At 64.1% G+C, this 25,884-nt stretch overlaps 7 protein-coding genes across 7 annotated transcripts; 4 read left to right on the top strand and 3 right to left on the bottom strand.

Annotated features, from left to right (window-relative positions):
* Window positions 1-44: 44 nt before the first annotated feature.
* CHLRE_02g119050v5 (uncharacterized protein) lies at window positions 45-3,848 on the bottom strand. Its single transcript, XM_043060023.1, has 6 exons — window positions 3,316-3,848; window positions 3,059-3,129; window positions 2,887-2,946; window positions 2,666-2,750; window positions 1,591-2,495; window positions 45-1,479 (listed from the first exon to the last, which is right to left on the bottom strand). The coding sequence occupies exons 1-6, from the start codon at window positions 3,566-3,568 to the stop codon at window positions 1,201-1,203; spliced, it is 1,653 nt and encodes a 550-aa protein (XP_042927657.1). The 5' UTR covers window positions 3,569-3,848; the 3' UTR covers window positions 45-1,200.
* A 100-nt stretch (window positions 3,849-3,948) lies between these two features.
* Window positions 3,949-7,044, top strand: CHLRE_02g119000v5 (uncharacterized protein). The gene is made up of 6 exons (XM_043060022.1): window positions 3,949-4,103; window positions 4,216-4,306; window positions 4,411-4,739; window positions 4,938-5,746; window positions 6,028-6,192; window positions 6,858-7,044. The coding sequence occupies exons 1-6, from the start codon at window positions 4,073-4,075 to the stop codon at window positions 7,020-7,022; spliced, it is 1,590 nt and encodes a 529-aa protein (XP_042927656.1). The 5' UTR covers window positions 3,949-4,072; the 3' UTR covers window positions 7,023-7,044.
* Window position 7,045: 1 nt separating this feature from the next.
* Window positions 7,046-7,898, bottom strand: CHLRE_02g118950v5 (uncharacterized protein). Its single transcript, XM_001702396.2, has one exon. It carries the CDS (start codon window positions 7,836-7,838, stop codon window positions 7,521-7,523), a length of 318 nt encoding a protein of 105 aa, XP_001702448.1. The 5' UTR covers window positions 7,839-7,898; the 3' UTR covers window positions 7,046-7,520.
* An 838-nt stretch (window positions 7,899-8,736) lies between these two features.
* Window positions 8,737-13,338, bottom strand: CHLRE_02g118900v5 (uncharacterized protein). The gene is made up of 8 exons (XM_043060021.1): window positions 12,954-13,338; window positions 12,522-12,658; window positions 12,214-12,267; window positions 11,932-12,001; window positions 11,585-11,688; window positions 10,932-11,084; window positions 10,534-10,644; window positions 8,737-10,299 (listed from the first exon to the last, which is right to left on the bottom strand). Exons 1-8 carry the CDS (start codon window positions 13,108-13,110, stop codon window positions 10,102-10,104), a joined length of 984 nt encoding a protein of 327 aa, XP_042927655.1. The 5' UTR covers window positions 13,111-13,338; the 3' UTR covers window positions 8,737-10,101.
* A 100-nt stretch (window positions 13,339-13,438) lies between these two features.
* Window positions 13,439-15,175, top strand: CHLRE_02g118850v5 (uncharacterized protein). The gene is made up of 5 exons (XM_001702366.2): window positions 13,439-13,521; window positions 13,692-13,796; window positions 14,311-14,389; window positions 14,628-14,664; window positions 14,867-15,175. The coding sequence occupies exons 1-5, from the start codon at window positions 13,510-13,512 to the stop codon at window positions 14,904-14,906; spliced, it is 273 nt and encodes a 90-aa protein (XP_001702418.1). The 5' UTR covers window positions 13,439-13,509; the 3' UTR covers window positions 14,907-15,175.
* Window positions 15,176-15,228: 53 nt separating this feature from the next.
* CHLRE_02g118801v5 (uncharacterized protein) lies at window positions 15,229-20,244 on the top strand. Its single transcript, XM_043060020.1, has 13 exons — window positions 15,229-15,629; window positions 15,868-16,571; window positions 16,777-16,870; window positions 17,026-17,111; window positions 17,291-17,506; window positions 17,628-17,768; window positions 17,966-18,085; window positions 18,234-18,315; window positions 18,503-18,573; window positions 18,739-18,865; window positions 19,070-19,234; window positions 19,474-19,565; window positions 19,767-20,244. The coding sequence occupies exons 1-13, from the start codon at window positions 15,348-15,350 to the stop codon at window positions 19,909-19,911; spliced, it is 2,325 nt and encodes a 774-aa protein (XP_042927654.1). The 5' UTR covers window positions 15,229-15,347; the 3' UTR covers window positions 19,912-20,244.
* Window positions 20,245-20,328: 84 nt separating this feature from the next.
* CHLRE_02g118750v5 (uncharacterized protein) lies at window positions 20,329-25,825 on the top strand. The gene is made up of 15 exons (XM_043060019.1): window positions 20,329-20,613; window positions 20,709-20,735; window positions 21,166-21,231; window positions 21,485-21,586; window positions 21,900-22,043; window positions 22,238-22,417; window positions 22,738-22,881; window positions 23,144-23,249; window positions 23,426-23,528; window positions 23,675-23,807; window positions 24,041-24,118; window positions 24,306-24,368; window positions 24,514-24,620; window positions 24,754-24,856; window positions 25,025-25,825. Exons 1-15 carry the CDS (start codon window positions 20,569-20,571, stop codon window positions 25,439-25,441), a joined length of 1,818 nt encoding a protein of 605 aa, XP_042927653.1. The 5' UTR covers window positions 20,329-20,568; the 3' UTR covers window positions 25,442-25,825.
* Window positions 25,826-25,884: the final 59 nt, after the last annotated feature.

Genomic DNA, 25,884 nt, shown 5'->3' with positions numbered 1-25,884 from the left:
GATGCAGATGTCCGAGCAAGCTTGTAGAGTTCTAGTCCGCAGGCCGAAGGGTGTTGCAGATAAATTATGTGTCACTCCATATGACTGGCGCTATCACAGCTTGGCAAAGTCAAGGCTTGGCGACGCAATGTCAAGGCCCCCCGCGTCACAAGTCCGGGTTAAGTAGCCGATATTGCACCAAAGTGCACAACTCCGGGCCCAGCCCAGCAGGTGCATGCGCGACTATTGGGGCCTGACTGCCCAACTGCCGCAGCCCACGCGCAATTCGTACGACTCCAGCAGCTGTGTGAACTAGTCAGGCGGGTTGAATTCTCTGATTCAGCAAAATGCCGTTTGCCCGTGCATGCCGCATCATGCGCTACTCTGTGCAACAATACAGACTCCCGCAACGCTCCGCACGGAGGTCTGCTCTGGCGTTGCGAACCGCACTGTGCTCGGCCGCACATCCCCCTAAGCCACAACCCCCCTAACTCCTGAGCCACCTAGCGTCACCTACACCGAACTCGCACAGGCGCACAGAGCCGCCTCATCCTGCCTTCAGGCACTCCCCACCTCTCCTACCAGGACTCCAGCACACCCTGCCCACATGGAACCCAAGAACGTCAATCAACATCGACCCAAGGCTACCAGACAAGAAACGGCGAGGCTACCGTACACACACATGTCGCGCGTTCTGCTCCAGGCAGCCACCTGCAGCAATGGCTGTCAGGCAGCCGCACCCCACCGACACTACTCGTTGGCGTAGTCAGCCATACCCAGTACTAACGCAATAAGCGATACCTCAAAGAAAGAATGCCGATGACCAGGATCGTGTCAGGCGAGTACAAACGTAATCAAAATGCCACTGCAAGAATAACCCGCTCTACACGAAGGGCATGCGCAGTGTAGTCACACGAAATGCCAGCTGCTCTATTTGGCATACCTCAGCGAAGCGTGCTGCTAGTCTATACCCTACACGCTCCTTTCACATGCGCTGCAGTGCCCGCCTGATGAACGTCACGCATGTCGGCTAAGTCCCCCATCTCGACCACGCACTCTGGCACTCCAACATACATAGCGGGTCAATCCGCGTATTGTAGTTCAGACGGTATGGATAGACTGCATACAGCACTCTGGCCAGCCTTGACAACTGCCCAACGGTGCCCTCAGGACGCATCAGCGTCATCGGCACGCGCCTCGGAGTGAATGACCGGCTGGCGCTCAGAACGGGCACACCCAGCCCGCCCAGTCGCACAGGAAGCCAGGGCACAGGGTACCGTAAACGTGCCTCACACCAGGCGGCGCGGCGTCTTCGGCCGACAGCACGCTCACAACCGGCTTGCCCGTGTCGCCCTCGCCCTCGCCTCCCCCTAGCACGGCCCCCAGCACGCAGTCCATGAGCAGGTCGCGGCCTCCACGCATGGGGTCCTCCAGCAGGAAGGCCGTGTGCGTCTTGCCGGGCACAAGCAAGCAGCGCACAGGACGGGTGGCGCCGGCAGTCTGCGAGTAGGGACACGTGTACGCGGTCAGCTACATAAGTTATGTGTGACGGTGTGTGCTCGCATTCAAGAGTGCACATGACCACAAGTGCCACTGCCCGCCCCACCCTACCTGCAGCGCCTCCGCCAGCCGCGCGCTGCCCTCACACGGCACGGTCTTGTCCGCAGTGCCGTGCACCAGCAGCACACCCGGCAGCAGCGCCGCCGCGTCGGAGCCCATGCGGCGGGCGGCCGCCAGGGGCGACAGCGCGTCGTAGGCAGGCTCGGCGCCGCCCTTGCAGCCGCTGGCATCGTGCCTGGTGCCCACATGCACCGCGATGGAGCCCTCGCCCGCCCCGGAACCGGCCGAAGGCTCCGAGTCACCGCCGGCTTTGCCGCTCGCGGCGCCCTTGTCGATCATGCTACCCATCCCACAGCTACTACTGCTGGTACTGTTGGTGGTGGTCACGACTGCGGCCGCGTCGGCAGGGTAGCTGCCTCCCGCACCACCCTCACTGCAGCCCGACGCCGTGCGCGAAGGCGGCGGGTGTGGCCCCGCGACGGCAACTTTCTTGCCACCGCGGGTGCTGCTAACGTCCGCGGGGGTGGTCAGTGACATAATTCGGTCCAGCAGGTTCTTGTACAGGCCGCGGCGGTGCAAGTGCTCGGCCAGCCCCACCAGGTCGAACGCGCCCGACACGCCCACAAACGCCTTGATGCAGCCCGGCGACCAGGACGGAGTGGCGCCCAGCGCGGACCGCCCGCTGGCCGCCTGCTCCGCCTGGCGCAGCAGCGACAGACCCGCCAGGTGGCCGCCAGCGCTCTGGCCCACCAGCGTCACGTTGTCAGGGTCGCCGCCCAGGCGGTGTACGCGGCGCAGCACCCAGCAAATGCCGGTGTTGACGTCCTCCAGCATGTCGAGCGCGTCCCCCTGGGGGAAGTTGCGGTAGTCCAGGCACGCCACCAGCACGCCCTGCTCGCTCAGGCGGCGGCCCAGCAGCGCGCCCCAGGCCTTGTAGCCGATGGTCCACGCGCCGCCTGCAGAGCATAATCGTACAACCAGCTTCAGCCAAACCTCACGCACAGGGCCCGTTCTACCACGTACACAGACAGGCTTCAGGTGCGAACCCACATGCCCTGTGTAACGCGATTGCTGGCATGTACATACGCGCATGCGGGCCATTGTGCATGTGCCGATGAGCACCTGCCTGTTATGTAGATGACCACTGGGACACTGCCATGTGCTGCCGTACGGCTGCTGGGCGGGTAATAGAGGTCCAGGCGCTGGCGGGGCTGCACGGCGGGTGGCAGGGATTGCGATTGTCGATAAGTGAGGGCCATATAATGCTGTGTCACCTGCGTCGTTGCGATCTGGGTTGGTCCCAGCAACGGCAACCCGTCACTCCTGTTTATGGCCTGGCCCACGCACCTTGGCGCCATACACCACACTGCGACGCACGCGAGGGCTGAAGACGTAGAACACGACCATCTATGAAGTGGAAAGCGCAATGCAACTGGTCATGCAAGCTGGTGGGCTGGCAACCTGAAAAGCAATGGACCGGGACGTATGGCACGGCGAAGCCAGCAGTGTTCCGGCGCACCTGGAGGAAGCCCGGAAGCAGCAGGGCGGCGTACAGAACCAGGCGCATCAACTGCACGAACCATTTCCAGCCTGAACAAGCGGAGCGGGGGGGAGGCGATTGCACGAGGAGTGGGAGGTGAACGCACGCGTGGAGGGCGCGCACATGAACTCCCGCAAATGTACGACCCGCGTCGGTGGTGACGCGCCCTTCCGGTCACGGCCCCACCCCGCTCTAGCACCGCCGTAGGACCCTGGCCTGGGCAGCGGGCGACTCACCCATGCCCAGGTAGGACCACAGCCTAACCGCCAGGCGCAGCAGCAGAAACGCCTCAGTGATGACACGGCGCAACAGCCCCGTCGCGTGCTCCAGCGGCGCCGTAAGGTCCAGCATTGAGCCCGGCTCGCTAGGTGGCAACGACGCGGCAGAATCGTGCGCGGGCTTGTGGCCCGCGCCATCGCCTGCTTGGTGCTGCCGGTTTGTCAGCCCGCCGTTTGAGCCGCTGTGGCCCATTTCCACACCGCTAACCATTTTAGGCGTGCTAGTGCCCCGAAATGCCATTCTGGCAGCACAGGGGGGTGGCTGGTGTAACGCGTGCCCAGCTTCCGAACCCGCGTTGACTTGAGCCCTCGCCGCGCTTTAAGCTCGTGAGCGCACTTTTTAAGCCTTATTCGTTTAGGTTGGAAGGTGAGTTAGCCTGAGCGTTCCCGAGGCGGTCCAAGGACCGGCACCAGCTGCAGCTGCGAGCAATTTCTACGCAGACGCTGGATAAGGCTGCAGTAAAGTCGTGTTGTGTTTTCTGGCGCCAAATATCTGCACATCATAAGCAGAGCGCGAACAGCGCGAGTACTGCCATCGATGGAGGGCGGTTGTGCCCTGTCATCAATGCAATGTTTCCTGCGGAACTTTAAATCGATCAACGCGTGAGACGCATATATCCGATGGCTTGCGATAACAGTTGCGACTTTAGCGATATGTCACTTGCATAATAAACCCCAGCTGCACGTTCGCGCCAACCCGGCTGCGTTTTCTAGTATGGAGGCTAACCTTGACGACCTGCTGCAAGGTGATAACATCATTCTGGATAGGCATCTAACCCCAACAGAGGGCAGAGGCAAAGCCGCACGCTCGCGCTTCCGGTATAGACCAATCCACGCGTTGTTCCGGCTTGCTTGCAGAGGCGCTCGCGGACTTTGATGATGCCAGCGCGACAACAGTAGCCCCAGCCACCGTGCAGGCGGCCGGGAGCGAGCAGCACGCGCCGGTCAGGTGAGCTAGTAGGCCGGCTTGGGACGTACGCCCACGACGTACGCCCCTCGAACACCCAAGCCACCACGGTCACCAAAACGACGAGCACTGCCCTTTCATCGCAGCATTGCGACACCCGAGGTCGACAGCTCCGCTGCCAAAGAGGAGCCAGCCAGTGCCACAGCTGCGCCAGCGGCGGCAAAGCCGGCGGGACCTAAGGGCCTGGGTCTGGGTTTGGGGCCTGCCGGCGCCGACCCTCTCGGCCGCAAGGGCCCCCGCAAGGCTGCCGGCGCTGCCCCGCCCACTGCTTCGGCGCCAGGCGAGCAGCCGGGACCTAGCGGCTCAAGTGCTGATGCGGTTAAGCCGGCTGCTGGGTTGCCGAAGAAGGCCCTCAACCCTGAAGCGCAGAAGCTGGCTGATGACCTGCTGAGCCTTATCCAGGAAGCGGGACTGGGTGAGTGCTGGTATACCAAAGTTTCCTGCTCGAGTTCGTGCATGCAACCCAAGGCTTTGAAAGCAATGGCATGGGGTTGCCATGAGCACGGGCTTGCCATGAGGCGGACGCTGCTCCTGGAGCGCACCTGGCGGCAACAGCTATGCACACCCCCCAGACATATGGCTTACCTTTTCCCTCGATTATCACACTCGGCAGGCGGCGGGCCGGATGACGCCAGCGCACTGGCTGGCGACCTGGCGGGACTGCTGGGCGGCATGGGCGGCGCAGCCAGCACCGGCGGCGCCACCGCTTCCGGGCGAGGCGCCTCGGCAGCCCCAGGGGCCGCAGAGCCAGCAGACAGCGCCGATGACGACCCGTTAGCAAAGCTGTTTGGCCGCATCCTTGGCGGCATGCCGCCGCCGGGCGCGGCCCCTGGTGGTGCGGATACGGACGCCGGGCCGCCGCCTGAGTTTGCGGCCCTACTGCAACAGATGATGGGCGCCGGCGGCCTGGGGCTGGACGGAGACGGCGGACCGGAGGCCCTGGGCATGGGCACGGCGATGGGGGGCATGCCGGCGGGCGCGCCGCCGGACCTTGCAGCGCTGCTGGGCGCCGCCGCCGCGGGCGCAGACGTGCGCGGGGCGGGGACGGCCGGCCCTTCGGGCCGGCGGCCTGGCGCTTCCGCCGGGGCAATGGACGACGACGATGCCTTGGCCTCGTCACGCCTGGCGGGCCTGGCGCAGCACACGATGAAAACGGTGTCAAAACAGGCCAAAGCGACACGTGGGCACGTGGAGGGTGGCGGCGCGGCGGCGGCACAGGGCGGCGGCGGCGTGGCGGGCGGCGCAGGCATGGGCGGGCTGGCACAGATCCTGCAGGAGCTGGGCGGGCTGGGCGCGGCCGCGGGAGGCGGCGGCGGCGGCGAGGGCGGTGAGGGCGGCGGGCAGCCGGGCGGCGTCAACATGATGGTGGACTTCATCATGCAGCACCTGCTGAGCAAGGACGTTCTGTACGGGCCGCTCAAGGTGGGGCTGAGGGTGCGCCTCATGCGGCGCTGGGAGACAGAGCCGCTTGTATCACGGGGGGCAGGTAGACTGAGGCGCTGGGGAAGTTGGGAGCTCAGGAAGCGTGCTGGTTGCTGCGCATGGTGCTGACAGCCAGGCGGCGTGTGGCCGTCGCCCCTGTGCTGTGCTGATGCTTGTTCGCCTGCCTGCTCGTTTGCTCCCTTCCTACGCTGCTCAGCCCTGCCCGGCTTCTGCGCCCCTCACTGCCATCCCGCCACTTGCACCCTTACGACGCACGACAGGAGATCCGCGACCGCTACCCGCCCTGGCTGGAGGCGCACTCGGGCAAGCTGCCCGCGGACGAGTACGGCCGCTACGTGGCGCAGTACGAGGCGGTGCAGCGCGTGTGCGAGCACTACGAGAAGGCGCCAGCTGACTACGCCAAGTTGATGGACCTCATACAGGAGGTGAGCGGGCGGCTGGAGGAGCGCGGTGCAGCCCTGGGGGGCCGGGGGCGGCCGGGGTGTGCAGTGGGCTTGCCGAGAGGGAGTTGCTGTGCGGCACAACGTGCCGGAACCCATACGATACCCAGTGCAGTGGAGTATGGTGGTCTGGGGGAAGGTGTGGGCATACGATAGCGAGGGAGGAGCGTGACATACCGTACAGAAAATGCGCAGGGCTGGGGCGGCAATGTACCGCATGCATGTGCGGTCAGAAGGGCGGGTATAGCTGTTGGCTGGGTGCGGACGCGCGGTCGGAGTCATCCCTGGGTTTGATGCACCGGTATGGATTGTTACCTGCGGTTTGATGGCATGCGTCATGGGCTATCTCCTCAGTAGAAGGGGGCACAGGCGCGGTGGCTAAAATGGGTCACTTGCGGACCGGCGACAAGGTGCAGATAGAGGAGTGGGCAGCGCAGCTACTGGGGGGGGGGGGGCGCTCTCTGACTGGCTTACGCGGGATGTAGACTACATTTCAGCTGCCACTGCGGACCAACCCCGGTTCCCCGCTGTACGCGACGATGTGTGCTGCCGCTGGCCTGTCAGCTATCACTTCTCGCTGCTTCACTATCCCTGACCCCCGAACCCCCTCTGTACCCCGAACCCCCCCTTCTGCTGGCTGCTTGCTGCAGATGCAAACGTATGGCGACCCGCCCGGAGACATTGTGGAGGAGATGACGGGTGGTGCTGGCCGTGACCTCACCAGCGCGCTGGCGAATGCTGACGCTGACGAGGGCCCCTCGCAGCCCTCGCTGGAGGAGCTGAACGGCCAGCTGAACAACTGCAAGATGCAGTAAAGAAGCCGATACCATCACTGTAATTCCTTACACTCGCCTCGGGTGCCGGGGTGGTCAGCACTTGACGCCCCCGCTCCTCACACCATCGACACGCGTGCCGTGTCCCCTTCTTCTAAAACTAGTTCCCCTTTTCGGCTGGCCTTCCGGCCCCATGGTACTAAGACCCAACCCGTGCCGCCTCCTCCTTGCCACAAGACATCATGTCCATATCAGCCGGCTGCTTGCAGCGACGAGCAACTGGAAAATGCTCCCCAAAATTCGCTGCTCAGCTTGCAGCTCGGCTTGCAGCCGTGTCCCCCCGGTCTGCTCCAATACCAGCTCCTGCCATCACGCCTTTGCAGCACCACGGCTGCTCCAGACCGACCGCCAAGCGGTGTCGGCTGGTGGCCACCACAAATTGCCGCGCCTCCGCTGCTCGCCACGAGCGCCAGCGCTGGCGACTGCTACCAAACCAACATTTGGATAACTGTATGGCTCCAACGACGCCGCCAGAAGCGCTTAATCCGCCTTGCGCAGCACCTCGGTGACCGAGAAGCGCTTGGTCTTGCTCAGGGGGCGGGTGCCGTCCAGGCGCACAAAGTCGCCAACGCGCAGAGCACCAGACTCGTCGTGAGCCATGTAGCGCTTGGTGACCTTCTTGCGCTTCTGGTAAGTGACATCGGTGGCCAGGCGCTCAGCCTCCACCACCACAGTCTTGTTCATCTTGGTGCTGACCACCACACCCTTAACCTCCTGCACAGCGCGCACGGTAACAGCGCTGCGACGGCTCACAGCCGCGGGCCGGAAGGCAGAAGTGCGCATCGTAGCAGACTGCATTTTTGTGGCTTTGAGATAAACAAGAGTGCAGTGATGTGTTGAGCTACCTATGACGATAGGAACGTAAGGGAGGAGACAATTGAGCAAGGAGTTGCAGAACCCACATCAAACGGGGTGCATTGGTCGGCCGCGCTCCGCTCGACACAAGCTCCAGCAATGCATGTTACGGATCAATTCGTTGCATATATTTTCAAGTCGTTCAAGGGGCCGTTCGCGGCGCACGTCGGCGGAGCACCCCACGCCTGGCCGCTCTGGTCACCACCACGGCGCCAGGGCTACCTCCTTCCTCCAGGTCGCCATCAGCGCGGCACAGGCGCCCGCACGTAGACACCTTCACTTATGGTCCTAGTAACGCAGCTACGCACATGTGGCACATATGGCTTGGCTCGCTGACTTGACAGACTGCTGAAGTCTGCTGAAGTCTGCCAATGACGAGTGTGGTGGGAACGAATGCGTACGTAGACCAGAGCGGACGGCGGAGTGGGCTTGCAGGCGGCACGAGCCACTATGGAGCTGCGTAGCCTGTGGAGGTCTGAAGTGCCGCAGGCTTACGGTACACAGAAGCGATGGGAACAGGGTAAGAGGCAGCCCACAGTCGTGCTGTGCCCGATGCCAATGACCTTGTAACAGTGTGTGCTGCTATTTGTCTTTGCGAACGGTGCGTTGGGGCATCCATGGCCAGGGGCGCTGGGGTGAGGTGGGGTTGGGGAAATGTGGGTGGTGCCTTGGGGGAGAGGGGCGTGGCTGGGGCTGACCATGGATCCAGGTTGGAATCGTTCATTTGTGCGTGCCGTTCCCGGTTTGACGAGGGTGCGGGGCTGAGCTGCGGGCATGCGGGGGGAACTCCGCGCGCGACCACGCAATTTCACAGGGTGTTGGCCCAGCCACTAATAGCACATGAATACGTAATACCTCGCCCCGGTCAGCGGTCCGGGAGGTGCTGCGCATGCCAGCATCCGCAGTACCGTTGATCAAACGTATGTTACGACTCTGGCACTCAGTCCAACTAAGACTTCAGTCGCCATTACTGTACGAGCCTCCTGTCACCTCAGCTCTACGCCACTAAGGGCCACTACCTGTACACGCCTCCTCTCGTGCTCAGCAGTATAACATTGAGTCCCATGTCAGTTGACTCCCTTAAGGCACGCCCCATGGCTCGCATGGCGGTCCGCTAGTGCCTTGGGTCGGGAGGCCACAGCAGAGGCAAAGCAGGGTGTGTGAGCGTCGACCGCGGCGACGGGGAATAACAAGCTCTCAAGGTTGGCATAGCACGCGATAGTTGTAAGGCGACTCTGCTGCGGGGTCGCCTGGGTGTTTGCCGAGCGCTTGCATGCCATGGCTTGGCCATGACATTCCCGCTTGCCGTTGGATACTTTTAGGGTGTATGGTGTGTATGCAATGTGTTCACACGAAACGTTTGGCCTGAAGTGCTGCCAGGGACTGTTTTAATTAACCGGTCCTAATATGGTTTGCTGAATCCACGCAGTTCGAATAACAATAACATTAGTCAGTTACGCAAACTACGAAGCTGACTTTGTAGCCCTTATGATAATTGCGGAGGTCGACGGCGCCCATGCAGCGCTTGCCGAGCGCTTGCATGCTGTCGCTAGCACTGACGCGGATTCGAAAACTTGGCCTATGTGATACGGTCTATCCGATGCAGTGCTGCCCACGCCGCGAAATGCAGCCAGTTATTTGCGGAGGTCGACGGCGCCCATGCAGCGCTTGCCGAGCGCTTGCAGTTCGTCGCTAGCGGTGTCGCATGGCGGCCAACGTGGCCTATGTGACACGGTGTATCCCATGAAGTTGTGCCCGCGCCACAAGACGCGCTGTGCAGAAATCGTAGCAAAACTACTGACGCACGACCCGGGGTCGGTTTCCATGTCGAAATCGTCCATAAACCTTTGGCAGCATAAAGACTGGCCAGCTGGGCAAGGTGGCACCAGCCAGTGGCCCAGCTAATACCGTACACTTAAAGCTGGCCCAGCTACCGTAATACGGTACCGTACACTCACTACACTGAAAGCCCGACAAGCACGCCTGCTGCGAACAGGAGATCACTAGTCTTGCTGAATGGATCGCCTAGTGCTCACGACCTTCAGCCACCGTGCAGGCTGCTCGCACCTGCCCGACCTCCTCGGCACCTCCTCCATCCTTGGGGTACAGCCACACACCTTAGGCCATACGTCTGGCCTACCCCAAGGCGCGTAGCTGTGTGCAGCCCTCTCTCCACCGCCTCCTATTCTGCAAGATCCCCTCTCCCTCAGTCCAGCTCCAGCGCCTTGACCGCCATAGCCAGCGCGCCCTCCTTGGTCTTGTTGCCGCCGATGAAGCCGCCCGCGTGCACGAACACGCAGCCTGGGATGCCGGACAGCTCGCTCAGCGCGTCATCGCGAACACCGCGCCAGGCAGCCGGCAGCGAGCGCCGGTTCTCAAAGCTGCCCGGGCCCACACTCACGCACTGCGTTGTGTTGTTGTTTCAGCAAGAAAGGCGAGGCGGTTGGCGAGAAGGCGACAAGAGCCAAAGACAAGCAGGTTGACGCCAAGAGGGATCCGTCGGTTGGGGCCAATGACCGCTTGCGGAAATGCACTCGCGGACCAGCTCGCCTCCTGCCCGGTCACGGTCCTACTGCGGTACGGTACCCGCAACCCATGCACCCCCGCCTGCGCGCGCGGCCCCCGCCCTGCCGCACACCTGCACGCGGTAGGACTTGTCGCGGTCGTCCTGGTAGACGCAGTACAGCACCTCGCCCACACAGCCCGACTCGCGCTCCAGGTCGTACAGGTGGTCCTTCCAAGGGCAGTACTGCGGGGAGCGGGATGCGGGGAGGGGGGGCGGGGGGGATGTGTGCCGTGTGCTGTGTTGGGCCGTGTTCGAAACGAAACGAAGGCCGTGTGCGCCAGTGCGTGAGACAGGTGCGGAGCAAGATGCGTGACCATGCGGGTCTATGCAGGCGTCCGTAGGAAGCACAGGCACGTGACATTTAAGCGAAGCGCAAACAAGAGGGGCAGTGAACGCCCTGACCAGCTTGTCGCCTCCCACCCCACCGGGCCTACACATCTCTCCGCTCCACTCCACCCCACTCCTCTCACCTCCAGCAGGAGAATGATCTTGCCGCTGGGGTGCACGCTGTGCCGCGCCGCCAACGACTCCGCCACGGGCCGGCGGCCGGGCAGCCAGCCGCGCGCCACCCAGTCCACTGCCTCGCTGAACTCGCGGCCCGTCAGCTCCACCGCCTTCAGGAACTGCGAGGCCAGAGCGCCCGTGAGGGCAGGTTGCTGAGTGGCAGGCTGATGATTGAGAAGCCACCGGCAAGCCCCACAGGCTCCTTCAGCCATAAACTCGACCTCCGCCCACGCCCATGCCTTACACCGTGTGCCCACACCCTTGCCAGCACCCAGCACGCCAGTTAACTACAGTGAAATGCCGCATCCCGCCCACACTCCCCCTCTCCCGCCCCCGCACCTGCACCTGCCCCCGCCCACACTCCCCCGCCCCCGCCCCCGCACCTGCACCCGCCCCCGCCCACACTCCCCCGCACCCGCATATGCACACGACCCCGCCCACACTCCCCCGCCCCCGCACTTGCACCCGCGCCCGCCCACACTCCCCCGCACCCGCACCTGCACACGACCCCGCCCACACTCCCCCGCACCCGCATATGCACCCGCCCCCGCCCACACTCCCCCGCACCCGAACCTGCATCCGCCCCCGCCCATTCTCCCCCCGCACCCCTCAACCGCACCTGCTGGTACAGGGTGGCGTCGTCGCTGGGCTGATTCCAGCGGGGGTTGAGCGAGGCCACACGGGCGCCCAGCGTCGTGTTGTTCACGTACAGCGGCGCCGTACCTGAGGCAGTGCGTGTGCGTGTACGTGTTACCCGCATGCCACTGAATGCAGGTGCTATGTGATGTACAATTGCAGCGGGCTTACCAAGAGTGCGCTGGTTGGTGGGCACATAAGCGGGCTGCTTTCAGTGCGCCGTCTGGGTGTCTACATGTAACACGCATGAAAGGACCGGGGGCCCAGCCAGACCCAAGCCCCAGCCCCAGCCCCAACCTCCTCCGCACCCTTTCCCCCACCCTTCCTCACCCGACGGCACCGTGTACTGGCCCACGCCGTTGTCCACGGCGTCCACCGCCTCAATGAAGTTGCGGTACACCTGTGTGTGTACCGCAGCACACACCCAGCGCACACGCGTGTCAGCGCCGCTGCCTCCAGTAGCCGTGGCGTGCAGGCCATGCAATGTACCTGCCCTTCCATCTTTACATTGAGAGTTCTACCTCTGTCCGCGTCTGCCTGCTACCCCAGCGTTTACGGTCTTTCCCCTACCCCAATCGGCCAGCTCTGTTCCTCCTCCCTCTGCCCCCTGACCTGCAGGTACACGGTCTCCAGCTCGGGGTGGTCTAGCGGCCAGCCCAGCAGGCCCTGCGAGAGCGTGTGCGCGCGAGGGCGTGTACGTGTTTGCAGGCGCGACAACGCAGGAGGTGGATTGATCGCGTTGCGAATGCACACGGATTCTACTGCCACTCCGCACGCCACCAGCAGCTTTGCCCTCTCCACGCCAGTCGCCGCCACCGCTACGCCCGCAGCTCCGCGCTGGGGCAAGATCGCGCCGCAGCTCCCTCCTCCAGCCGCTCCACTGTACATCAACCGCCCACGGCCCCACCCGCCGCTCTCACCGCCAGCACCTCCCGGCCGAAGTGCCTGTATACTAGGCCTGCTGAGCTGAGGCGGGTGGTCTCGAAGCCGTGCCCGAACTTCTCTGTGAACTCGCGCTGGTGGTGGTCCAGCCGCAGCCGCGGGAAGTCGTACTCGCCTGCGGGGCGTGGCCGGGAGGTGAGGGGGTTCAGACGGGTTGTGGCGGCTGTGGATAGCGCCTGGCTTCTTGTGGGCCCCGTTAGTATCGCAACGGCAACTCCAGCCCTTTGGGAATGCCAGCCCCTTGGGAATGCCAGTTTTTTCGGGCCGTGTGCTTCCCGTGCGCCCAATCCTTTTGGGCGTGGGGCCTGGTTACAGGTCGTCACGAGTCCTGCCTGGCGCTGAGCCCAACCCTGCCCCACCGGCTGAGGAGTACCCCTTGCCAATCCCTCGCGCTGCCGCTCATCGCTCACCGCCCACATCAATAACGACGTCCAGGTCCTTCAGGACCTCTGGGTCACGCGTCCGCACGATCTCCGCGTCCTTGAAGCGGGGTGTCTGCCTCAGCAGCCAGCACCCCAGCGCCTCATCGCAGTGGAACGTCCCACTGTGCGTGCCGATTTTCACCATGGCGCGCTTCGTTCCGGCAGCAAGGGCGGCCGCACTCATGCGCAGAGCTTGCCCGCGTTGAGCTGATTGATACAAGTCAGGCTGTGCAGACCTGTCCTGGTATCTAGGCTTGGAATATAAGTCGCTAGCAGGAAAAACACGAAGAAGCCCGCTCGACAGCTCGCGGCGGTTCACGCACGCAGTTTTAATATGCCTCTGGACTGCGCGCATAATCTACTGTATGAGAAGAACTATGACGCGAGTGTGTTTGGCGGTAAGTCCCGAAATGCCATGCAGCAGGCCATGCACTCTCTGCAAGCCTCTACTAGCGCAAAGCCTCGTAGTCCTTGCGCCATAGGCTTTCTGCATATACTTGCTGTTCCCTAAATCTTTAGTAATTCAACTTCGCCGTTATTCAAAATGGGCCTGAAGGCAAGTTCCGCATGCGGGTGTTATATGAGGAGGCCCCTGAACGCACGCGAAAGAGGGCACCGAGTCAAGTATTGTGGTGCAAATCAATGAATGCCTCGTAGCTGGGGGAGAGCGGTTTCCCTGCTTTTGGTGGGTCATTTCCCCTCCTGGGATCTCTGCGGTGACAACAGGAGGACTTCGACGCGGCGGCCAAGGAGGCAACCGACAACCTCCCCAACACCCTCAGCAATGACGAGAAGCTGGAGCTGTACGCGCTGTTCAAGCAGGCCAACGAGGTGTGACGGGGCCTGGACGCCAGGGGTCGGGTGAAGATGGGCTGGTCGGTGGAAACCGGCACGCAAGCGCGCGTGCGTGTCGTCGCCTGAGTGTCGGCCTCTGCTCAGCCGGCGAATACTCGTGTCTGCAGATATCTGGAAATTGACTGCACACAGAATTGTGTCAGCCTCCACAGAAGGCGGGGGGGGTGGGCGGGAGCTGACGTGGACAGGGGGGTAGGGCGCTGGGCCTCGGTCACCTGCGGCGTGCCAGGTGTGGTTGTGGCTGGGTCTGTGCTCGAGTAGGGCCGCTGGGAGCTAGGGCTGGGACTGGGTGAGGTGCTCAGGTGATGGCATGGTGCGGTGCGGGCAGGCCTTGGAGCTAACAGCAGCCGGACACCATGCGGCGCCTGGAAGCCACCCGCTGCCGCTTGAGCCCGCACCTGGTGCCGTCCTTGGCCTCTGCTTCTGCTGCCAGTGCTGTTGGTGCTGACCCTGTCTGACCACCTGTCCCTGCTCCCCGTGTCCCTGCCAGGGTGACTGCAACACCGCCCAGCCCGGCATCTTTGACCCCAAGGGCCGCGCCAAGTGGAGCGCCTGGAACGCGAAGAAGGGTGAGCGAGGGGCCGTCACGGGCGCAGCCGGGCCCAAAGCGCCCGTTGCATGACACGGTAGTAAGCTTGCAAGCAGCGGTGCGCTAGTGTCGTTGCATGCTGGACGGAGGCCCTCATCAGGGCCACGCACTCTCGCCGCCTGCTGCTACCCCGATGCCTAGGCTGCCCGCACGCCTGCGTACTCCCACCGCATTCCAACGCCGTGCACCCTCGCGTGCCTGCCCTGTGCCGGGCGCAGGCCTGGGCAAGGAGGAGGCAATGCAGAAGTACATCGAGTGAGTGCGGTGCCGGACCGGTGGGAAGGATAGGAGGAAGGGAGGGAGGGAGGGAGGGAGCGAGGGAGGGAACGCATCGAAAGATTTGATTGGGTGCTGCGACCAAGGACTTCGCCTTGTGCGAGGCCCCTTGGGCAAAGGAACTGTACCCTACGTTTGGAGCTGCCTTTACTCCGTGCTGCCCCGCTTCTCCTCTCCACAGCTACGTTGCCTCCCTCAAGGCCAAGCACGGTACCAAGTAGATTGAAGCAGGATGATACAGATGTGGATTGTTGGGGCTGACTGAAGCAGGTGGTGCTGCTGACGCCGGGAGGAGGCGGATGGGGCGGCGGTCGCATGCGCCGGAGTCAGCGGCTGCACGCAGCTCCGCGGCGGCGTGGGTTGTGTTGCGAGTCGGTGCCAGAATGTGTTTGAGAGCGGCACGCTACACTAAACATGTGAGTTTATTCAGTTTAGGCAAAGAGAACAGGCGATTGATTGTGTTGGGAGTGTAACGCCTTTGGAGGCCCAAGGGCCCTCGGCTTTCGAGTTCCTGAGCGAGCAAATTGAGCACACGGAACATGTCACTTCTAGCAGCAGTAGCAGCGGTAACAAGCGCGCGAGACAAACGAGGCAGCAGCTGCAGGGCAGGCAGGCGCTGCGCGACGGCGGTGGGTCGCTTGACGCTGGTGGCGGCATTCGCTATGGCGCTCCTGGCAGTCGCTGTGGCCAACAGCGGCACAAATGACCGCAGGCGTGTAATGCAGTCAGCGGGTGGGGGCCAGCAAGTTCGGACCGTTGGTCAAGGGAAAGGCCCATCGGCAGCAACAGCAGGCGGCGTGCAAGCAGAAGCGGTGCCTGGCAGCGACGCCAGCAGCAGGCAGCAGACGCAAGGTCAGCAGCAGTCGGTGGCTGAGGCACAGGCCGCGGGCGGGGACGCCGGGCAGACGCAGGAGGAGGAGTATGAGGACGTGCGGTGGCTCGAGGTGGGTACCGGCGTGGTGGGACACTGTGGGCAGCGGGGTGCTGTACCGCGGGGCGAGGTAGGGAGGAGCACGCGTGGAGAGGGAGGGGTGTCCGGCCGTGTGGCGCATGCCTGGCTACGGTGCAGTGCATCGGCACCGTACACACGGTGATGCATGAAAGCAAAGAAGACATACGCATCATCACCATCATGGTTTCGTGTGCGATCGTCTGCATGCTGTGCACGGCATGTGGTTGCAGGACATGATGCGGGCTCGGGACGAGGAGGCGGCTGCCGGCGATGCTGCCAAGCCAGACGCGCTCGGCCTGGACGACACGCCGCCGCTGGCCCGGCAGCCAGACCGCGGCGGCAACGGCACCCGGTGGGGCCGTCCCGCCGCACCTATCCCTGCTGTTGCCAGTGGCGCCAGCGGTGGGCGAGAGGCTGCTGACGGTAGTGGTGATGAGGCCGGGCCGCGCCTGTCCATCTGGTCCAGCCTGCACGCGGCTGCAGCGGCGGACACACCTGGCAGCAGCGCTGGCAGCGGCCGCGACGGCGCACAGACGGCGGCGGCGGCATTCGTGGCTGCGGCACTGGGGCTGCCGGATGGTGCGGACGCAGACACACTGCAGGCTGTCGTGGAGGCGGCAGCGAGGGAGCATGGGGAGGTGGCGGAGCAGGGTCAGGACGAAGAGGTGGAGTTGTGGCCGCAAGCGGCCGCCCAGCCTGCCCCGGCAATGCGGGAGGGACCCAACAGCTACACGAGCCACGGCCCTGGATTCCGGTCGGACGCGTCAGCAGCACTTGCAAGACCTCCAGCTGGCGCGGCGGAAGGTCCTGGTAGGAGTGGCATGCACGGCACGGGGGCGTATGCGGCTGCCGCTTCGGCAGCGCCACCGGCGCAGCCCCAGCCCCCGTTGGATGGCAATGCTTCCGCTGCTCCTAGCGAACCTGCGCCGCTAAAGTGAGGCGTCTGGGTAGCTAGGTGTTGCGGGGTGCCGTCGGAACGCTCCCCATTTGCGCACCTGCTCAGACAAGCATGCCGTGAGACCCAAGGCGCCCTGTGTACAATCCGCCAGCACCCCCCTGGCTAACTACCTTCTCCCCCGCGCCGCCCCCTGCCTCCACTCGGGCTCTGGCTACCCGGTACAACTCCCGGCGGTGCTTAGCTTCCCTGTGTGGTGGATGGCTCCCTTCTGGAGTGGCAGTGGCTACTCAAGTGAGGCCATCAACTACGTGCTGTCACTCACACGCGCACGCCAGGTGAGGGGCAGGGCCGGGCAGGGCGGCAAGTGGGCGGCGGGAGGGGCCCTTGACCATGGCTGTTGTCGCTTGAAAGCCCAATCACTGTCCGTGCCACGTGCGATGTGCGCCCCTGCCGTGCCGTCACGTCTCTGGGCCCGCGCGCGCTGCTCCAGGTGCGGCCCCAGGACGTGTGGGTCGGGCATCACGGTGACGTGTACCGAGACAAGGTGGTGGCGGCCATGGCCCCAGAGGACAGGAGGTGCGGGGGGAGGCGGCGGGCAGTCGGGGTGCCGAGCTGCTTGTGCGTGTGCTGCGTGTGTCCGAGCTATTACATGACTCGCTGCGGTATCCGCTGGCCGCTCACGTCACCTGAACGCCGCCGCCCACCCTGGCCCCTGCTTCGTGCCACTGCTTCGCCGCGACCCGGGGCGCCCTCAGCGAGCTGCAGGCCCTGGAGGCGCAGGCGGGCGGCCTGCACAGCCCATCGCCACTGCACCCGCCCGTGCCGCGGGCGGCGGTGGTGGTGTGCCACTCGCTGCCGACCAACTGGCACCTGCCGGAGCCGACCGCGGGCGCAGACGACCAGTGCCCGCCCGCCGCGGTGAAGGCCGGATACGTGTACCTGGTGGGACGGACCATGTTTGAGACGGACCGGTGAGTGGGGGCTGGCTGCTGAAGCCACGTACCGAAACGGGCCATGCAAGCATCGGCGGCCAGCGGCGGACCCTGCAGATGTGGCTGCACTGCCAACCTTCTGTGTTCTCACCCCCGGCAGCCTGCCTCGCGCCTTCGTGTCGCGCTGCAACTCCATGAACGAGGTGTGGGTGCCCAGCGCCTGGGCGGTGGAGGTGTTCGCGGGCAGCGGCGTGGACCCAGCCAAGCTGGTGGTGCTGCCCGAGGGCATCAACACCACCTGGTGAGGGGCCGCAGGGCCGCGGTTGGGGACCTGTGCATGTGGAGCTTTGCGTGCGTGCATACGCGTGTGCGTGGCAACGTCGACAGGTGGGCAGGTGGGCACAGAGCGTCCGTGTAGCCTATCTGGGTCCAGTACGGTTTGGCCGACTGGCCTCTCAGGGCTCCCACGTGCCGCTGTGTCGCCATGCACTGCCGCAGGTACGACCCGGGGCTGTACGAGCCCATGCCGCTGCCCCAGGGGTCGGAGCTGGTGTTTGGGGAGCCGCCGCCGCCGCCGCCGGCCGCCGCCGCCGGCCAGGATGCGCCGCGCCCCTATCGGTGAGAGACTTACTCGCACATCACGTTGCCTCGTGCCCGAACACACTCTCACACGGTATCGGTAATGGTAGTACTGACCTCGTTTCGGAATTCGGAGCCGTGCTGAACACGTCCATGCGGCCCCTGCTGCCCGACCCCCACACTGCAGGCTGCTAAGCGCCTTCAAGTGGGAGCCGCGCAAGGGCTGGGACGTGTTGCTGGAGGCATACCTCACAGAGTTCACAGCGCAGGTGGGGCTGACGGGAGGGTGGGGTAGGGGCCGCAGCATTACAGTGCACTGTGGGCCGTGGCAGGACCAGCGAAAGTTTGGCCCCTCCTCTGGTCCCCTTTGGTCCCCTCCGTGACTGCGCTCTTCAACGGCTGAAGCAACCCTCAAGCGCGGCACGTCCGTGCGTCCGTACGTTCGTACGACCGCAGGACGACGTGGAGCTGTACATCATTACAAAGCCCTTCGTGGGGAATGGCGACTTCAAGCAACACATGCACAAGTGAGTGGCTGCGGCACAGTGGGGCTGTGGGGCAGTTCTGTCCCCCCCCCGCCCGCCCCCCCTGCACCCGGCCCGGCGCACGCAGTCGGGGGCGTTGGTTGGTGCTGTTCTGCGGTGGCGGCTGCAGGTGGGATCTCACACTGCCGTTGTCGTTGCGCCATACAGTTGGCTGAAGCGGGCTCAGCGGCGGCTGGGGCTACCGGCGGACGTGCTGAGTGCTGCCGGGCGGCTGCCGCGGCTATACGTCATCTCGCACCACATCTCTGATGCCGACTTTCCCAGATACTACAAGGTGTGAGCGCGTAACCCTACTCGCGCCCCTGCTGACGCACTCCGGTGACGTTGCCATACACAGCACGCCACAAGCACTGACTTGGCGGCATCCCCGTAGTGCTCCATCGCGCCTCACCGCCGCACAACACAAGTCTCACGCGCCCTCTTACCTCCTTCCACACTTCTTTCCTCGCATTTTCCCTCTTCCACCATCCGGCCCCAGGCCGCGGACGCGTTCGTGCTGCCCAGTCGCGGCGAGGGCTGGGGGCGGCCGCACGTGGAGGCGATGTCCATGGGTCTGCCGCTGCTGGCCACCAACTGGAGCGGCATCACCGCCTACCTGGACGACAGCGTGGGCTACCCCATAGCCGTGGAGCGACTCATCACGGTGGGGTTCAGGGGAGGCGGGGCGTGACGTTGCAGGGCGGCGCCGTGCTGCACTGTGGAGTTTGGTGTGCAAGTTTGCCCATGACCATGTGCATGGTTTGTGTGTATGTGTGTGTGTGTGTGTGTGTATGTGTGCGTAGGCTTGGTGGTATATGGGAACGCTGAGGCAGCATGCTACGCTTGTACTGGACTCCATACGCCGTACCCGGCTCTCTGCATGCTTGTCGCGACCGGCTGCAGGTTGCGGACAACAGCGTGTGGTGGTTTCGCGGGCTCAAGTGGGCGCAGCCTAGTGTCAAGCACACACGGCAGCTGATGCGACGCGTGTTCAGGTGGGGGCAGGTGGCGGTGACACGGTACTTGCCCGCTCCTCGAGGTAGACGGGCGCCTAGCTACCCAACCTCAACCCCATTGTGAAGTGGTGAAGTAGTGTCCCCGCGCCCCTGCCGCTAGATGCACTCCCACCCTTACCGTAGCATCTGCGTGCCGTTCCGCCGCCTACCCGCTTGCCCCCCCCCCTTCGTGTGCTGCAGTCATCGCGAGGAGGCCCGCGCCAAGGGTGCGGCGGCTCGGCGCCGCATGGTGGAGCGCTACAGCCCCGAGGTGCTGGCTCAGGAGCTGGCAGCGCACCTGCGCCGCATCGATGCCCTTATACCGGCACTGCCGCCGCCAGTGTAGGCAGAGAGCTGCAGCAGCAGGGACGGCGGGGTACAAGGCGCGTGGCCGTGGCCGCATACGGGAGGCCTAGGGCACTGGGAGGAGGGGATGGGGAGGGGGTAGCCGTCCCGCCGAGACGCGCCATGCGATGTTGCAGTGTGCGAGGCGGTGGTGGTGGGCAGCTACGTAAGCAAGCCTGTGTGTACATTGGAGGGTGTGGTCGTGTGGAGGCATTGTTGTTCACGTGACCTGTAGACAGAGGGAAGACGACAGAAGAAGGCTGCTTGTTCAATCAAAGTCGGGGGAGGCCAGCAGGCGCGGGCGTCGGGAATGTGAGTGCGAGTCGTAAGGTGGGGGCGGCGATGGGCGAGGCGGTGGGAAGACGTGAAACCGCCCACGACCATGCAAGCCCCGCTCGGTAAACCACGTTAGGTTTTTCGCTTTCCTGTACTCGAACTGCTTGCGACTTGGTAGCTACACTCTTCTCTTCACAACACATTCTGCGTAGTCAACACTTTCTCAAGACTCGCTTGCGTTTCATACAAACCTGCCCTTTGTCTTATCTTGTCAGTTCTATAGCACTCTAAGCTCCTAGCCTGGAATATTTGACCGAAGAGCAGTGTCGACTGCGCTGGCGAGCTGACCCAGTTTTCTCTCTGGCGCTTGGAGCAGATGGCAATGCCCATGCCATCCAATTCACTAGTTCTAGAGGACTTGACACAGGCAAGTGGCTTTCTGTGCAATCACACGCATTTGCATGCGCCTGGCCGAGCACCTGGTAACCGCGCTAGCATAATGCTCTTCTTTCACCCTTGCAGGGGTTAAATGAATGGCGAAACATTCAGGTGGGCAGCTCTGGCGCGAGGTTCCTTCCTGGAGGGCCGGGGCACTGTACTCGGCACGTCAGCGGCACGTCGTCCGGGGGGCGCTGCGGCCGGGGTGGATATTGGCAGCTGGGGATGTTGCAACCTCATGGACGGGAAGGGTGGCATGCTGTGGTATTCGTGCGGGCCCGCTACCTGCCTGGAATGGCTGAGACGCGTCTCAGACACGAACGTTTTTTGGGGGGGCATGGGTGGTACGAGTAGGCTTGGCAGGTGGAAGACATACCTCGCAGCCGGGGGGTGCAAGCGGCTTCGTGCTCGCCCGTTCCTTGCCTGTTTGGCGTGTGGAGTGAGCTACTCCTGACGCTCGCAACCAGGGGCGGGATGTGCCTGTACTGACGCCTGTTGTGCCCCTCATACAATGCACGCTCACTGCGCCTCTCCACCCCAGGACATCGTGCGCCTCACGTTTAAAGCCTTTCATGACGTGCTCAGAGCACAAGGAGATGCCATAAAGGTGCGGCCTGGTATGCGTGCTCAGGATTGTGTGTAGAAGGGGCTGATACGGCAGGGGCATGGTCGGCAAAAGCCCAGCGCGTTGCCATCTTTGCAGCGCGGACTTGACTGTGCGTGCTACTACACTTAGCCGGGGCTCTGCGCCATCCTGGCAGGGCTGGACCGCTGCAGCGCCTCCTCCCCCGCCGGCATCCCTAGCCCTGCCACCCTTACCTGTCCGTGCCTCCCGGCATGTCACTTGTCCCGTTCACCAGGCCATAGAACGGGCTGTGGACACCAAGGCCAGCCGGGCGGAGGTGACGACGGGGCTACAGCAGAAGGCCAACGTGGCGGACATGGCTGCGCGCATACGGGAGGTGAGCAGGCGGGGAGGGAGGGAGCGCGGGGCCTCATTGTGGGGTACGGTACGACGGCGGTGGCCCGAGGCACGGGCGAGTGGGTGGACCTGGACGAGGGACGGGAAGGGAATCCAGGCAGCCCAGGGTACGGGCACGGGGCTAGGAACACTGAAGATTCCTTCCATGGGGGCCATCGCCAAGCGACCAGCGACCGCCCCGCGCCCGACTGAAGCACCTGCCAGCTACCTATTCTTTCTTCTCCCTACTTCGTCCTCTCGCGTCACTCCCTCGCGTCATTCTCTCGCCTCATCCACCCTCTCGCTCGTCACAGCTTGAGACGCTGCTGGCCACCAAGGCCGACATCAGCGACATGGAGCGCCGCGCGCTCAAGACCGAGGTGGACGCCAGCCTGCGCACCCAGATGAGCGACGTGTACACACTGCTGCGCCAGAAGACAGAGGACGCCGAGTTCAAGGTGGGGACGTGTTGTGGGGGCTTGGAGGCATGAGTAGGCGTGGCGGGGGCAGGTGCTCAGGAGAGCGCAGCTGGCGTCGCGACAGTGTGGGCGCCCAGCGGCAGTCCTGGCGCAGGGCTGCATTCCAAGTGCTTGAATGTATATGCTGCCTCGTCACTTTAGCCACCACCCTATCTTCCTTTGCCGCGTCACAGGCGTTCAAGGAGCACGCGGACCGGCAGCTGTCGTCGCTGCGCGCGGACGTGTCGCGGCTGGGCAGCGGCATGGAGGCCACCCGCACCGCACTGGACGGCAAGGCGGGGCTGGCGGAGGTGTCGGCGGCGCTGGCGCAGAAGGCCGACCTGGCGGAGGTGGACGACAAGCTGCGGGACAAGGTGCGTGTGTGTGTGTGTGTGTGTAAAAAAAACGAAACGAAAGCCCGCCCAGAAGGTGCGTGTGCGTGTGTGTGTGTGTGTGTGTGTGTGTGTGTGTGTGTGTATATGTGCTGAGCAGGGAGGGATGCGGGCTGCCAGGAGGCTGGGCGCTGAGGCTTTGCGAGGTTGGGCTTGGAGGAGTTGCTATTTAGGCGTGACACCCGTCCGCTCTGCCGCCACCCGGCTGCCCTCCTTCCTTCGCCCTCACCGCATCCAAGCCAACCTCCCCCCCAGCCTCCATCCTGACCTCCAACTCCACCCCAACCTGCGTGACCCTGTAGGTGTCTCGCAAGATGTTCCAGGAGGGCCTGGCGCGCAAGTCCGACCTGGCGCAGCTGGACCAGACCGAGGCGCGCCTGGGCCAGGAGCTGGCGGACCTGCGCGCGCTGGCGGGGCGCAAGGCAGACGCCACGGCACTGGAGGAGGTGGGCGGGAGGGAGGGGAGGGGAAGCAAAGGGGAGGTGTGTTCGTTGCAAGTCCACAAGAGGTGCCCAAAGTATGCCGTGGAACGAGGACGCTTGGCAAGGGCGGGTTCGGAGGAGGACGTGGCTGGCGATGTGGCGGTGGGCAAGCTGGAGGATGGGAGCATGGGCGTCCATGGAGCACGGGTATGTCGAGGGCCGTCTCGGTTTATAACGTGCGGTGTACGGCTGGGCGTGAGCTGATGTTATGGTCGCACCGCCACAGGTGTCAAACCGCACGGAGCGGCTGCGGCAGCGTGTGGAGGCGGACAGCGACACCACGGCGGCGGCGCTGCGGACCATCTCTGCCACCTTCGACAACACGCTCGCAGGTGGGATGGGGCCGACGGTGCACACGTCCAAGCTAACAGCACGGAATAAACTCAGAACACATTGAGGAAATACCGATGGCAGCTCGTGTGGTATGTGCGTTAGGCACCACGCACCGCGTGCTGCTCCGGCCTGGCCTGCACCCACTCCCCCACCTCGGTGACTCCCTCCCGTGCAGACGTGCGTGGGCGGCTGGAAGGCTGCTCCACGCAGCTGGCCTCGCTGCACCGCAACATGGGCGCCTTCGAGCAGCAGCTGCGGGAGGTGGACGTCGTGTACAGGTGCGGCTGCGCGGCGCAGCGGCGCCACGTGAGGCCGTGCGCCAAGCCAAACACACACCGCAGAACCACACTTCCTGCCTGCTCTTCGCCCCTGATTGCCCGGCCCGATGATTCGTCTTCCCTGCCCTCCCCCGCACCCGCCACAGGGAGGCCCTGTCCAAGAAGGCCGATGCGGTGGAGGTGTACCGCCTGCTGGACCGCAAGGCGGACGCGGCGGCGGTCAGCGAGGCGCTCGGCCACAAGGCAGGCCAGGACACCGTGGACGCACTGCTGGCCAAGGTGCGGAGCGGGGAAGCGGAGAAGCGGGTGATGGAAGGGGCGATGAGACGGGTTTGGCTTGACTGGGAAACATCATGTGTGCATTCGTGCGGGGTCGGGCAAGCGAGACACCATCTGTCCGTGTGTTGGCTGTGGAGGGGTTGCCACAATCAAGTGCGGCACGACACCGCATGCCTTGCATACGACGGCGCACGGCCTGGCTGCATGTCCTGCTCTGCCCCCCTGCTGCACAGGTGGACGGCGCACTGGACCTGGCGGGGCGGGTGGACGCGCTGCAGCGGGACGTGGACACCAAGCTGAACGAGGCCAAGGTGAGGAGGGGCAGGCAGCGGGGCAAGGCCGCATAACAGCCTGGTGGCGAAGGAGCGCGAGCAGCAACGGGTACGGGTCATGGGCTATGTGCAATGCAGTCATGCGTGTTGGCCGACTCGCCACCGCAGTACGCATCCTGCTTCGCCCCACCATAACTCCTAACTTTCCCACCCTACCTATTTACAGAACCTGTACAGTACCATGGAGGGTCTGGCCCGAGTGGAGGACGTCAACAAGGCTCTGCTGGAGGTGGGGACAGGGCACTGACGGGAAGCACGTTGCAGAATGGTGACAAGCTGTCGCGCACAAAATGCCGCATCCAGCCTTCTTGTGCTGTTTCTGGCGCTAAGTAAGGCATGTGAACGCTTTGCCACGTTGCCACGGTCTGCTGCAGGTGTGTTCGGAGCTGGAGAACAAGGCGCCGGTCAGCGAGGTGGTGCGGCTGGAGCGGCAGCAGGGAGTCATCAACTCAGGCTTTGCACAGAACCTGCACATGGCCAGGTGCGGGCGGCAGGACTGGGCAGCGCAGCGCAGGTCGTGTCGGGCAGGGGCTAGGTCCTATGGCTGAATGGCTTTTGTGCTGAACATGCGCTGACCTCGATGTGTGCGTGTGCCTTTCCTTCGATGTCGGCAGGTGGCTGTGGAAGAGCACGCGGACCAAGGCCGGCAACGCGGTGCCGTGGGAGGTGCAGGCCGTCAACACGGACACGGACAACTTTGTGTGGGAGGAGGGCAAGGTGCGCACGGCGCCCGCAACATGAAAACTAATGGCGCAACCGGAAGCGCCACAGCGCGCTGCTCTTGCTGCCTTTCGCCATCATATTCCCACCTCTCTGCACGCCCATGGCCTTTGTATACGGTACTGACAGAGCAACTGCCTGCGTCCCTCCCTTCGTTGCTCCTAGGCCACCATCGTGACGGTGGCGCCAGGGCTGTACGAGGTGTCCTTCGGCTTCTACCCCGCCACCGGCGCCCCGCGCCTGCGCCGCACGCCGCCGCTCATCCAGCTTCTGGTCAACGGCGAGGTGGCGTTGACCGGCGTGTTCAACCCCACCGCAGTACAACACGGCAGCGGCAGCTCGCCGCTGCCCGGCAACCGCTCGCCGCGCATGGGCTCCGCCAGCTCCACCGCCGGCGGCTCCTCGGTGGCCATGTCGCCGGGCATGGACAACCGGGCCACCAGCACCACCGGCCTGGTGAGCTCGCCGGTGACGGGCATGACGGCCTGGGACGTGCTGACGCTGCCGGCCAAGGCTAAGATCGCGGTGACATACCAGGGCGAGGAGCGCGGCGAGGGCTTCCTGGGGCTGCGCAAGTTGTAAGCGGCGGCGGTTGGCCTAGCTGGGCGGCTGCGGCGGGGAGGGTTGGAGGAGGGTGGGTGCTTGCAGGGGGTAAGGTTCGGGGGCTTGGGGCGGGCAATGAGGACAAGGCGGTGCTGCGTCTGGAGACAGGAGTGGTGGCAAGGAGGCGCTGGGGAAAGGCGGAAGGTACGGGTGGCGTGGTGAGTGCGGTGATGCGACAGCAGGGTAGGCAAGGAGAGTGGGCGTTAGTGAGGCGCTGTTAGCTGGGGTGGCCTCATCATTGTGTCAACGGTATACTAGAGTGGTTCAGGCCATGGAACCGCAATGTGAACTTGTCTGTGCAGTCCCCTGGAACTCTAGTCACTGGGGATTACAATGGCTCAACACCTGTAAGACTATACACCATCATCACAGGTCTGCGTTTGGTGTCTGCGGGGCGAAGCAGGGCCAGGGTCTGCCTCGCT

Source organism: Chlamydomonas reinhardtii, chromosome 2 (genome assembly GCF_000002595.2).
Source record: "Chlamydomonas reinhardtii strain CC-503 cw92 mt+ chromosome 2, whole genome shotgun sequence".
Classification (NCBI taxonomy): Eukaryota; Viridiplantae; Chlorophyta; class Chlorophyceae; order Chlamydomonadales; family Chlamydomonadaceae; genus Chlamydomonas; species Chlamydomonas reinhardtii.
The sequence above is the reverse complement of the archived record's forward strand: the minus strand, read 5'-3'. Positions and strand labels throughout refer to the sequence as shown.